General features: G+C 32.4%; 1 protein-coding gene across 1 annotated transcript in view; it reads right to left on the reverse strand.

Annotated features, from left to right (window-relative positions):
* Positions 1-2,469: 2,469 nt before the first annotated feature.
* Positions 2,470-15,042, reverse strand: part of LOC105172216 (putative 3-hydroxyisobutyryl-CoA hydrolase 3) — a 38,084-nt gene continuing 25,511 nt past the window's right edge. The window contains exons 11-17 of the mRNA XM_088886079.1: positions 14,924-15,009; positions 6,029-6,150; positions 5,449-5,509; positions 5,233-5,331; positions 3,173-3,274; positions 3,051-3,092; positions 2,470-2,861 (exon numbers count right to left, since the gene is read on the reverse strand). Coding sequence (XP_088742205.1) covers positions 2,724-2,861; positions 3,051-3,092; positions 3,173-3,274; positions 5,233-5,331; positions 5,449-5,509; positions 6,029-6,150; positions 14,924-15,009 — 650 coding nt within the window. The 3' untranslated portion in view covers positions 2,470-2,723. The remainder of the gene's footprint in view (positions 2,862-3,050; positions 3,093-3,172; positions 3,275-5,232; positions 5,332-5,448; positions 5,510-6,028; positions 6,151-14,923; positions 15,010-15,042) is intronic.

Genomic DNA, 15,042 nt, shown 5'->3' on the forward strand with positions numbered 1-15,042 from the left:
TGTACCTAAAGAGTCACATACAAAATTATCAAGAAGGGAAGATGAATTAATTAAAAATTAATTCCATAAGTAACTGGATTACTTACAAATGAGAGAGATCCATTGGATGGAAGAGCCCAAGGATAAATCAATAGGATTGATTTATATTAGGCTTGCCCTTATTATTTAATAAGTTGGACTTATTAATTAATAACGGATTATTATGCTCATGTATTTAATTGAATTAAATAGATGATGGGCTTAATTAGGTGGATTTTAATTAAATTGAATTTAATTAAAATTAGTTGGGCCTTCTGTTTTATTTCATTAAAAATAGCCAAGCACCCCTAATTAAACTCATTGGATATTCTAAAAAAGAAAATAATTGACTAACGATTCTTACTTTTGAAAAGTGTTATATTGGTCATTCTTTATTTGGAATAAAGAATATATTACCTTATAGATTATGGAATGAACTTAGACACATTCTAGTACATCCATACAAGATATTTATATTAGTTGTTTGAAATAACTAATGATGATTACACAACACAAAAATTACTCCTAACCTAGACACCACCCCCAGTGGGCTGCCCCCTTCTCTCTCAACACACTTTGTGTTATTTTCTCCCTTATTCTCTTCTACAAAGAGAATTAAGGGATTCCTATATTCTAGTGTGGTGTTGACGTGTCTTTAGAGGACATCTACGTTGGAGTCTTGCGTGAACGAATCAACAAAAGGAGGTTCGAAGTAATTTGAAGTAAATCAAACAAAAAAGTAATCCTTGATTTACATTTCTTGCACTTTTTGATTTTAGTTTCACCATAAGCCCCAATTTAGTTTTTATTTCTTATTTTATTAACTACATCGAACGTCCGGGAACTCCAAGGGTTCACCCTTTGGAATCATGATTTTATATTATTTGATTTCTAATTTGTGAATTTTTTATATCGCTTCCGCTTGCGTGTTCTCCGGCCGATCCACTCGCCTTTTACTTTCATAATTACAGTTGTGTATATATATATATGTATATATATCAATATATATAGATATATTTTTAAATAGAGAAAGAGAGAAAGGGGCAGCAACGGTGAGTCGGGGAGGTGGTTTAGGCACGGCCACTGGGGAAGGGGCGGGGTAGGAAGGTGCAGCGAGGGGGAGTGGAACAGGTCATGGTTTTTATTTTAGGTTAATTATATTTTTCCATTCAAACTATGAACGTTTCTACACTTTGGCATCTAAACTTTTTTTTGTGTTAACTTACCATCTGACTCATTTATATCTATTTTTTCATCAATTCTTTTGTCAAAAAAATCACATTTAATGCACATGTAATATTTAAGGGTTACGTGATGTGATATTTTTCATATATGCACAGTATGTGATATCTTTCCTGCAAAAAACTCAACAAAAAATGATCATATATGATAAAATACAAATTTTATAAAGTTGAAATGGTAAGTTGACACAGAAAAAAAAATTAGATACCAGAGTGTAAAAATGGGCATATTTCGGATGACAAATGTAATTTATCCTTTTATTTTTTTTTTGAGGGGGGGGGCAGGAGTTGGGAAGCGGGAGGAGGTTGCGGAGATGGGTCTAGGCATGGCGTGGTGGCACAAGAGACATCGGCTAGCGTGGAAGGCGGTGACGGGCATAGATGTTGAGGCGATGGGCTGAGGAGGAAGGGGTGGCAGCGACCCTTGAGGAGGTAGAGGATTTGTTTATTTGTTTTAACTAAAATAATGTATATTATTAAAAATATTATATATTTCATAAAAATGATTATTTTTACTTTTTAAAATAAATATGTATTATATTATTAATAAATTTTAGATATAATATATCATATTAAAAAATAATATTTTATTCTTAAAGAAATCATGTCAGGTCACATGAGGGACAAGTTAACCACACACCTCTCTTTAATGGGATAAATTGCTTCAATTTAGGAGGTAATTCGGTATTTCTTATTTCACAGGGGGAATATTTTGCACATTACCCATATAACATGGAGCTCACTTGTATTTTTCCCAAATATAAACCAAAATATATTTTTGAAATTCATAATTTTGAAAAACTACAACATGCCCATTTAAATTTTTAAAATAGCTAATTTTAGAAAATATATATATATATATATATATCTTATATTTTTTACGTTGCAATGATATTTTTTAGAATTGTCTTTGAAAAATTATTTTCTAGTATTTTTAAAATCATAAAACATGTCTAGCAGGGTCTGCGTTCTAGGTCCACAGAAATTTGGTAGGACAAACCAACAAATTTTGATAAGCTCCCACTCAATCTTTTATCACAGCTTGATTCATCCACCAGTTTATACAAGTTACACTTTCTAGAATCATACAGTTGAATACAACACGAGACAACCCATTGACGATTCAAAATTTTTAACGAGAAGTAATCTACATGTATAGGTGAGTGTATTGGTTGTGTGCCCAAGAAAAATAACACACTATGCTTCCCAGTTTCTTACAAAGAAGTGCATTTGTAGTTCATCAGTTTGAAGTACAACGTAGTTTTTATAAGAGTTAAACACTCTTACGCTTACATTGTCATCAGTGACACTCACACTTAATTCAACAATACAACTCCCTATATCTCTAGTTTAGAATGTTTGTAACATTCAACTGAGTTTCTAATGCATCTTTCTCACAACTACTGTTCTCGTCCACTTCCATAGATCAAAGTGCATTATGACCTAAACTATTTTTCCTCCTATTCATAGTTTAGAAGTTTTTATTTTTCTGATTTTTCTATTTGGGAGTGCCAAACAATCCCAATCATCATCATTATCGACGTCACTGAAGAACTTCTTCACGAACTCGTCACCAACGTTTTCCAATCTCGAAGGGTTCCACTGTAATATAAAAAAGCCTTGTCATACACAATTCGGGTGCATAGCAATTTATATTAAAATTATTTTAGTCGATAATAAAAATTTAATTTTAGTATGATCAAATCAAATATAAAACCATCATAGAGATAATTAAGAACGTCTATAATTTGTTATTTCAAGTGGAATGTCGTATATTTTATTAGTTCTTACCTGCGGTCTTTTATCTTTATCAAAGAACATTGCCCTCGACCCCTACATGTTGCACTCAAGTTAGCAATTAAATGTGAAGTTTGATAAGTATAACGATAATGCTTGATAAATTTATATTGTACCTCAAAAAAATCGTTGTTGAATGTTCTTCGTACCATGTGACGAGAAACGATATAGTCACGTCTCAGACATTCTTCCAGTGTTGAGCTTCGTCCCTCTCTGATCTAAAAGTATTAAAACATGAATGCAGCAGAATGATGGTTTATCTTTTCACGCTTCATAATTGTATATATAGGTTGAATAACAATTTACATTTAATATTGAAAATGAGCACATTACCCCTTTATGAAAAGAATATAGCAAGCTATCCTCCTGTACTTTTTAAAATTAAGCAAGTTACCTCCTTATACAGGGAGGTAAATTGCTTCATTTTAAAAATCATAAGGGGTAAATTGTTGTATTTTAAAAAATACAGGGAGGTAAATCGCTATTTATTTTTCATAAAGGGTAATTTGCTCATTTACGATATTACAAGGAGTTCCTTGTATTTTTTTCTATATATATATATATATATATATAGGGTGGGCATACTGAACTAACTTGGATATATATGTGAGAAATATCAAAATTAACAAGTATTTATTATAATTCATGACATGTCACAACATAATTACATACCAGTATTAAAAATGGAAAAATACGATTTACTCTCTGTGATATGAGAAATGTGCAGCAAAATTTTTGTAAAAACTAAAATAGAAAATTACCTCCTGTGTTTCGGAAAAATAAATCAAATTACCCCTATTGATAGGGGGCAGTTTGCTTCATTTTTCAAAACACAGGGGAGTAATTTGCTAATTCTTTTTTCACAGAGGTTCAATTGCTCATTTCACATTTCACCGGTAAATTGCATTTAATCCCGATTAAAAATGAAGCATTTGATGTAAAATCATCAAACATGAAGTTCACACCACATCATTAAAGTGTGAGATTGGTTGATACTAAAATATTGTTTTTCATATTATATAATGTCTTCATTCTTGATGGGGCAAAAGGCAATTTTCGTCCCACAACTATAGGCCATTTTTGTTTTAGTCCCGTAAGTTTCTAGGGTTTCAATTTGGTCTCGTAAAATTAAAAAATTCACAATTTCAGTCCAAATTTGGCCGGAAAAATTTGTGGGTCGCCGGAAAAAGTCACATGCGATGCATGTGACTTTTAAAATTGGGGATTCAATCCTGATTGGCTGGAGAAGTTGATGTGGCACATATGTGGCGCATACGTGGAAATTAAAAAAAAAAAAAATTGACTCATCTCAAAAGAATGGCAAAGGCGGAGGACGGCTTTAGTCGGATCTTTGCACAAAGGTGATCAAAATTGATGGGACTGGTCTCAAAAGATTCGCCAGAACGAGAGGCATTCAACGATGGTCTTTTGAGCCGGTGGTTCGTTCAGACGAAGGAGAAAACGCCGGCGGAAGGTGCAGTCGCGGCGGACGACGACTGAGATCTTCAAAACGATGGATCTTTGCACCTAGTTGATGAAAATGGATGAGACTGGTCCCATTAGAACCGCAGTGAGGAGACGAATCCAATGGTACCAATCTGCAATCGTGGGTCGTCCTGTCGCCGGCGAATCGACGAGAATAATCCGCGGCGGTCAATTTCAAAGCCCAGTCGCTGTCGTGGTCGGATCGCAAAATTGGTTGAGGGGTTTTGTTCTCCTTACTATGGGTAATTGAATGGTATATGTGGTGGCTAAAAATTCCAAGTAACGGCGGCGGAATTGAAGAGAGAAGGTGGCGGCGAATGGCGGGGATTTCACAACTTTGATTTCCCATCAATTTTTTTTTTTTAATTTCCAAGTATGCGCCACATATGCGCCACATCAGCTTCTCCAGCCAATCAGAATCGAGCCCCCAATTTTAAAAGTCACATGCATCGCATGTGACTTTTTCCGGCGAGCCACAAAATTTTCCGGCCAAATTTGGACTGAAATTGCGAATTTTTCAGTTTTACGGGACCAAATTGAAACCCTAGAAACTTACGGGACTAAAACGAAAATGGCCTATAGCTGTGGGACGAAAATTGTCTTTTGCCCTTCTTGATGCATATAATTCAAATATTACTTTAACTAACAATCAAATTGTCGACAGAATCAAGAATGTGTATGAAATTCTTACAGATTTTAGGCAAATCTTAAGACTTGTTGGAGAAGCACGTTTCATGGAATTGATTGCATTGGCCATCCACTTGTCTCCGCAACGCACAACTTCAGTTTCCTTATGCATATATGTAAAGATTAGTTAATGACTGTGACAGTTTAAAAAATACAGTAAAAGGGAGGGGAAGACAAGAAAAGATGATAATGAATTTCAACGAGAATGTAAGAAACTTACAAGAGATGTTAATATGTCTTCAACGGACTTCTTCGAAAAGCATTTATTAATAATATCCAACCTGTTTCATAAACAACTTTTGTTGTTGAGATATCTGTCTTAATTGTTGTTTATTATTGTATTTCATTTTATTTATCCATCAATCCACATTAATAATCTGTTCATTTGAAGATCTTTTTATATGTATGATGCGTATATGTAAAGTGAACTATACGACGACATACAACTTCAAAAATATAGATTTGACATGTGCTGAAGCTCCTTGGAATATTGCAAATGAACAAATTACCCCTTTATGAAAAAAAAAAATAGCAATTTACCTCTTTATGTTTTTAAAAACGCAGCAATTTGGACTCGTGTATTTTTCAAAATAAAGCAATTTACCTCCTTAGACAAAGGATAGATTGCTTCATTTTACAAAACACGGAGGGGTAAATTGCTATTATTTTTTAATTTCATAGAGAGATAATTTATTCATTTATAATATCACAAAGAGGAGGTAAATTACATCAAACCCATCATTATTTACATGTCCTTTGTGAAAAGAATAGGAAGAAATTGTTTATGCTGATTAATTTACCTCGTCCATGCGCTGTCTTGTTCCAAATTTGATTTGTGAATAAATTTTTCAAGTGTACTAGGAATTGTTGACACATCATCATGCGCTGTCTTGCTTAGCTCGGCTTCCAGAGATTTAATATCCTGCATATAAAACTTGTTTAATTTAATATGATTATCAAAATGTACAGTTCTGAAAATATTATAAGTTACTTATTATGAAAGTTTACTTATAAGGGCTAACAACTATTCTATTTACCTTAATCCTCTTCCATAACGATGCAAAATAACATTATCATGCTTGAAATAATCTCTACATCGTTGTGTTGCTGTACTTCATACAGTAGATCCGACTTAAGTAAGGTTCAACGTGAGCTTAACACTATGTTTGAATTCATGTTTTTGTATTTTTCGAGATAAAATAAAACACATCTAATGTTTATTTTTGTATTTTTATACCTTATTTGTGTGGTTTTTTTTATTTTTCAACTTTCTATATATAATACATATATGCACAGTTATATATATAATATAAAAGAGACATGATTTGACAATAACGGTGATTTTTATCTCCTAAAGATACAATATTAAACATACAATATTTATATATATATACATATTTATATATAAAAATATATATAAGAGATATTATTTGATAATAAACAGTGATTTTTGTCTCCAAAATCCCAACATAAAATCTGCACTACTTATTTTTAAAATATTTTAAATTACCTCAAAACACAAATTCAGACATACCATCGATCTCCAACATACACTTACTTATCTCTATTTTTCTCTCTCTATCTCCCAAGCAATCATGTCCTTGGTATTTGTTATGAGAGAGATGTGAATTTGGAAAGAAAAGAATTTCATTAAGAAAAAGATGGTTGAGGGTATTGATTGGAATTAAGTGCTTCAAGAAAAGAGATCTTCAGAAAAAAAAAAAAAAAAAAAAAAAAAAGAGGAAAAAGTACTATTTTAGTCCGTTAAGTATGCATAATTTTAATTTTAATCCGATAATTATGTCCATTTTTATTTAAGTCCAGTAACTTACGGAATTGCATACTTTTAGTTCTCTAGCAGATTTTCGGACAATTTTACCGCTATGCAATTTTTGAAAAGCAATTTTAGTTCATATGCACTCATAGGGGTAAAATTGTCCGAAAATCTACCAGATGACTAAAAATAAACAATTTTATAAATTACTGGACCTAAACAAAATGAACATAATTATCGAATTAAAATTAAAATTAAATATTCTTAATAAACTAAAATAATAGTTTTTCACCAAAAAAATGATAGAAATGGCTCCAATGTAACTCGTGACAGACGGACTGTCACCAAAGCAGAGGTGATTGAAAATGCAGACACAAAATCGTGACCCACGGGCTAATTACAGGTCGCTGCAAGCGAGCATAAATGACACTTCTGACACTTGTTGGATTTCAAAAATATATGTGCAGCCTTTTTATAGAAGGAATGTGATTTGTTACAAAAAAAAAATGTAAAAAGTCCAACTCTATTGGGAAATGCTTTCTTTTCAACAAGAGGGAGGAGTGAATTAGTGTTCTTTATTATTTTTGTAAGTAAATTTTAATATTTAATTTATATTAATCAATTGGTTTTAACTTCTCCATTCACTGCGATCTTTCATAACTAATTTTTGGTATAGTTTGTTCTTTTTTCATGCATTTTTATCTTATATATATAATCTTATTTTATCTTACATTTTAGGTCATAATTTTTTAACACTACAAAAAAATTAATAATTTAATTAAAATAATATTTTGTAATATTTTTTAAAAATTATAAAGATACATACAATGTACTAGGGGTGGCAAATGAATGGAGTTAGCTCGAGCTCGAGCACAATTATTTCTGTTCATAGCTCGGGAGCTTTTTCTATTTTTTTATTTTTTATATATATTTTATTTTGAATTTTTTATATATTTAATTTTATATTCAATATTTGATCAATTTTACACTCAAAATTGACCATATATTATAATTATTAATCAATATCATATATTTTATTTTGGATAATAATAAATTATGGTACTTTTATTTATACATTTGATCTTTATACAAAAAGAAATTTAATGCACAACTTAGTAAATTATAATATTTTTTAATCAAAATTATTATTTAATATGACACATATAAACTTTATGTTATATTTTAATATATATATTTGTATTGCGTTATATTTTTTTAAATTGACAAGTAATTCACTTATGATTTTTTATCTATTTTTAAGTTTTACATTTATATCAAGATACATACTATGCATTATGCAATCTATTTTATAATTTATAAATTTATGTCAAAATTTAATAATTCCTATGAATTAATCTAAAAATAATGATGATGATGATGATGATAATAATAATAATAATAATAAAAATAATAATAATAATAATGATGATGATGATGACGATGACGATAGTTCAACAATTCTTAATTATTATTTTATTATATATAATAAGATAAAAAAAAATTAATCAATAATTATGATATCTTAAAATTCGGGCACCCGATTCATACTAAATCTAAATATATACAAGATCGTGTCTATTAGATCATATCAGACGGTATGATTTAAAATCACATGGCCTAGTTCAATGATATACCGTCTTGAATGATTACTCTTATGTTCCAAGTACGATATGTCGATATCCCTATATCCAATAAGTCTAAAATTTTACTAAATGTATTTTTCTATAAGTTTGATCATATCTTACGATTTGATCTGAATTTTAATGGCTCAACTAACCCATGTTGTTCAACACTATAAAATGATAGTTACATCAATGTTATACTAATATTTATAAATATATAAATTTTGCAGATTGTGAACATATATTAATTTCAACTATATCTATGTAAAAATTTGGTGAGTCGATCCCATGATTTAATTTAATTTAATAATAATAATAATAATAGTAGTAGTAGTAGTAATAATAATAATCATCATCAACTCGAGCTCGAGCTCGAGCCGTGCCACCCCTAGATGTGCATGAATTATTATACTTATTTACAGTTTAAGAGCTTTGTAACCTCTTGAGTTATTTAAATTCTGTGGAGTTGAACAGAGAAGGAATTCTGCATAGTGGATAGCAAAATTCTGTTAGGAAAATAGTATAAACAATTTTAATATCATTTTGAATTGACCATCAGAGATAATAGTCAGTTAGATATGTTGTTTTTACGATAAAATTAAAAGAGAATGTATACGTCCGTCTAAAGTACACCGGGTACTACGTAATTCCTTTCAGGATAAGATGGTTCCCATTTGTTCAATATTGCACTTATACTGACAAACACCTCGACCAACACTCAGAAACTTTTTACCGAATATAGAGCTCAAAACTTGGAATTTTAAAGAGAACTTGAGAGGTAGAGAGAAGAGGAGAATTCGAGTTGTGTTGTGTTGAAAATGAAGAGGGATCAACCTTTTTATGGCCACCCCCTAGCAGCACCATAAACACAGCATTAAAATCAGGACATTAATGTTCGAGTGAAACGGCCTGAAACAGCCAGTATCAACAATGGTAGCTTGTTTCTGTGACAAAAATCCCCCACAAATCCCGCACAAATCCATATATTTAAACTCAAGTTTCTGTAGCTTGTTTTCAATAATAGTACCTTCCGATTTGAACCACTGTCCAAGTTATCTAACGTCAGCTGTGATCAAGTCAAACAAAACTAAGCCTTGAATGTGAGCCTGTGATTGTCACAGCATCCGTCAGTAACAACAAACTACTAACTTTGTGTTGATCTTTAGGGTTGACACGTTAGGCCATATGTCCCGATCCGGGGTCATGAATGCTTTCAGTAATTACCTAATTACTTAGTTGCAGCTAAACAGCTACATTCACTTAGTTGCACATCAACAGGGATGTACTGGTAACATCTCGTCCAATAGACTTGACCCCGTTCAGAGTTAAACTCCTATTATACTTGCACCTTCCAGAATTATAGAGGATAGACTCCAGATAAAAAGTATCGGTCTATTTTTGGTGCTCTTAACATATACCTACAACTTGTTAATACCATATTAAACCTTCTTTGTGGGATCTCCACATAGAAGATTGGGTTGCTATCATAGATATGTCATTGATGGGTTTTCAATCCCATCCCAAATCCGGAGTTTTATACTTGTGAAGAGCTAATTCTTTCATCAAAGGATCAACTACATTGTCCTTTATTGCCACAAAGTCAATGCCTGTAACTCTGTCTGACACTAATGCCCTCATAGACTTTACTCTAATTTGGATCTGTCTTTTAGTCTTTTAGTTGTATTTACGACTTCGAACCTTTGCAATTGTGGTTTGACTATCATAATGTACAACAATAGGTGGAAGAGGTTGGCTTACAATGGGAAATTCTGATAACAACCTATGTAACCATTCTGACTCAGTACCAGTCGTATGCAATGCACATAACTCGACTTCAAAAGTAGAAACGGGTTATCAAAGTCTATTTTGCAGGGAGACTGCACCCCTACTTAAGGAAAACATATCCTGAATACCTATTACTATCGAAATTTTTGGCTATTCAGCTAGTATCACACTATCCGTCAAGAAGAGAAGCAGGGAATTTGCGATAATGTATAGCTAGTATCACCTTTCAAGTAACTTTGTACCCTATCCAGAGCTCCCTAATGGGTTCTGTCTGGACAACTAGTGCATCTAGCCAGCTTTGAGACAGAAAAAGTTATATCTGGTCACGTGCCATTTGCCAGATACTGCAAACTCCCATTGATTTTGGAATATCTTAGTTGTGGTATCGAAACACCACTTTCATTTTTTAATAAAGCCATAAAAGGATCATATGCGGTCTTAGCAATTCTACTGTTCTGATCACCAAATTTCTCAATTATCTTCTCAACATAATGAGACTGAGAAATGGCTATCCCATGAGTTGAACGAATCAACTTGATACCAAGAATTACATTGGCCTCACCCATATCCTTCATTTCAAACTTATTTTTCAGAAATGACTTAGTTTCGGTTATTATATTTAAACATGATCCTATTAATAGAATGTCATCTATATACCGGCATAAATAATAATTTTATCTCCTTTAACCTTACATTAAATACATTTATCACTTTCATTTATAGTGAAGTCAAATGCAAGAATAGTTTTATCAAACTTTTCATGCAGAGTATTTGGGTGCTTGTTTAAGTGCATGGAGAAGTTTAAGAGGTTTGCAAATTTTGTGCTTGTTACCATGAGGTACAAATCCTTCAAGCTGATCCATGTATATTTCTTCCTGGAGTTCACCACACAAGAAGGTTGTTTTTACATCCATCTGGTGAATCGGGAGAGTATACACAGAAGCAAGTGCTATGAGCACCCAAATTGTAGTAAACCGAGCTACCGAAAAATAGGTATCAAAAAATAGTTTATTCCCTCCTGTTTAAAACCCTTAGCCACCAATCTGACCTTAAATTTAAGGACGGTCTCATTAGGTTTTAGTTTCTTATTAAAGATCCACTTACTTGTAGTATACTCTGAAGGGAGATCAACTAGCACCCATGTTTCATTAGAAACAATGGAGTCTATCTCACTTTTGCCAGCTTCTTTCCACTGTGAAGAAGCCATAGCATCTCTGAAGGTTATTGGATCATCCTCGATATTGTAAGTAACAAAATAACTTCCAAAATTCTTGACCACCCTAGCTCTCTTACTCAGTCTAGGTTCATCTGACTCCTCATGAATCGGACTAGTACTATTAGGATTAACCCCCACACTCTTTTCCACATGTTCAAGAATAGAAGTGAAGGCAAGTGAGTCATCAAGTGAAACACTTGAAGGTATTCTTGTTTTTATAGGAAATACATATTGTGTTGACCTCAATGCTTGGAAGTTATTATTTAATAATCAGAAATCTCAAAGCATAATTTATCTCCATATAGCCCAAGAACACAACATCAATAGTCTTAGGGCCCAATTTCTTTCTTTTATGTTCTGGGACCAACACTTTTGTTAGGCACCCCCACACTTGAAAGTATTTGAGGCTTGATTTTCTACCATTGCACAACTCGAACTGAGTATTCGAATTATTTTTAAGAGGGACTCTATTGAGAATATGACAAGCCGTATTCAAAGCCTCTCCCCACAAATACTTTGGTAACCCGGAGGTTAACAGAAGACAGTTAATCATGTGCTTAAAAGTTCTATTCTTTCTTTCAACTACTCCATTAGATGAAGGGGAATGTGGAGGAGTCTTTTCGGGAATAATGCCAAAATTTTGACAATATTCATTGAACTTACTCGATTCATATTCTTCTCGTCTATCAGACCTTATACGTTTAATTTTCTTACAAGTTTGGGTTTCTGCTTCGTTTTTAAACAAAATAAATTTATCTAAGGCTTCATCTTTATTTCTAAAGACAAAAACAGAACAATATCTATTGCAATCATCTATGAAGGTGATAAAATAACATTTGTGGTCCCTAGTCAAAATTCCATTGCATTCACAAGTATCTGTGTGAGCTAAATCAAGTATTTCCAAATCCCTTTCAACTGATTGATAGGGTTTCCTACTTGTTTAACTTATATACAAACTTTTCATTTGTGATTTCGTTCAATATTATGACTAGGAAATAAATCAAGATTCATCATTTATTTCATTGAATCCAAATTTAAATGACCTAATCTACTATGCCACAAGGTACAAGATTCAACATTCAAAATAATAGAATCAAAAACATCAATTTTATTATTTTCAACTCGAACTTTAAACAACAATCAGACAAGTAACCTTTCCCAACAAAAACACCAAATTGTTGAATTACAATTTTATTAAATTTAAAGGATAATTCATATCCATCGCTAACTATTATAGAACCACTTATTATGTTTCTCCTAATAGTTGGTACATGATGAAATATTTTCAAAGACAGAACACGGCCTGAAGGAAATTTCAAGTCCACACTTCTTATCCCAAGTACATCAGTTGTATTGGAGTTCCCCATGCTTATTGTCATTCCATTGATGGCATGATAAGACAAAAATAGGGATTTATCAGCACAAATATGCACTTTTGCTCCAGTGTCTATCAACCATCAAAAGGTTCATAAATAGCTAGAAGTTTGGATTGTACAGAAATATACCCTTTAGTTGCTTCTAAGGTGTTAGCATCGCTAAAACCTCCCACAACCATATTGACAGTTATTTGCCTAGTTTTAGCCTTTTAGTAGGGCAATCCTTGGCCCAGTGCCCAACCTGCCCAAGTTCCAGCAGGGTTTGTTTGCCTTTGATTTTTTTATTTTGACGACCTTGCCTTTATCAATAGTTTTCCAGTTGAGGTTCATTTTATTCACTTTCTTATTCACCATTATTAAATTTGTCTGGGTTGATGCTCAACAGGCATCTTATAGGTCTGATTTTTGTGCTCTTCCTCAATACTAATCGCTACCATAAGGTCTCCAAGGGACAGTCTCACTTTCTAATGTTTGAGCGTCATGCCAAAACTTTTCCAGGATTTGAGAAATTTATCCACTATGGACATAGCTAGAAACTTCTCAGGAAGCTTCATCTTGGCATCAGACAAAGCATGCTAAAGATTGATACTCATGTGTCTGTTCAGCCTCAAACCTTCCCTCGACCATTTGATACCTCATGAACTTCAAAATAGAATACTTTTCAATTCCTTGCTCTTCAGTATTATATTTTCTGTCCAACTCATACACAGAGATTTTGCAATGTAAAAGTCAGAACAATAAACATCGAAGAGCGGATTTGACAGTGTTGACGAAATAGCTCCTTTGCCTATTTGATCCCGCTCAGTCCGCTGCCCGATCTCCGCAATTTTGGGATCAGTTTTAGTTGGTTTAACTCTATTCACCTAAATCATTGTCAAAAGCCCTTTCATTGTCAACCATATTTTCATCCACTGTTGTTAGCGTTTAAAAATTTTACCCGAAAATTATACTAAGAAACACCTCGACCAACACTTATTACCGAATCTAGAGCTCAAAACTTGAAATTTTAAAGAGAACTCGAGAGCCGGAGAGAAGAGGAGAATTTGAGTTGTGTTGTATTGAAAATGAAGAGGGATCAACTTTTTTATAGGCACTCCCCTAGCAGCACCATAAACACAACATTAAGATCGAGACATTAATGTTTAGGTGAAATGACCGAAATGGCCAGTAATGGCTGGCAGTTTCAAAATGGCCGGTCAAAAATTTAAACGTAGGTTTTTAAATTATTTTTACTGAAAACTATTTTCATGTCTGAATAAATTCAAATATTTTTGCTGCAAAAAAGTATATCTTGAGACTGAGACATTGACCATAACTTGCGCGCCTGAAGCCTAGAGGGCTGCGCCAGCACACACATTACATGATACCGAGTATTGTCAAAACAGATTACATCTAGGCCAATCTAATTAATGTTTTAGTTATCTATCCTAATAACAAGTATAAGCATTAACTGGGAAAATAAATAATATTAAAGAATAGGAGAAATTAATGAGAAAATATTGGGAAAAAGTGCGAAGAAATAAAAAGATACGTGAGAGTTGAGAAGAGAGACAAATGCGAAGTTGAAAAGGGGGAAAAATAAAAAATAAAAAAATAACAAATGACGGACCAAAATTATTAAAGATATCGAAAAAGGTGCTTTCCAATCATATAAAGGTATAGATATCTCAACACGTTCCTCTCACATGCAAACTTTATATATGAAACATTTTTTTTACAAAATGAATGACATATTCGAACTCAAAAACTTTTTATTTATCCTAATTCTAAGACCATATTAATTGATCAATTAATCTAAAAATTAAAATTATTAAAATAAAAAATCATTTAATACTAATATCTTAAGCATATTAAAACCGACCAATTACAATCACAACATAACATGCATGTATGACTCAAATACACAAACAGTGAATACATACCTTGGAAAATACAAAATGAGTTGCCAAACCACATTTCAACATTTCACTCCCACTTATTTTTGCGCCAGTTAGTCCTAAATATTCACCTACAACATATTCAAAAATATTTGTGTCACTAA

Source organism: Sesamum indicum, linkage group LG10, assembly GCF_026168435.1.
Source record: "Sesamum indicum cultivar Baizhima isolate 11 linkage group LG10, ASM2616843v1, whole genome shotgun sequence".
Taxonomy (NCBI): Eukaryota; Viridiplantae; Streptophyta; class Magnoliopsida; order Lamiales; family Pedaliaceae; genus Sesamum; species Sesamum indicum.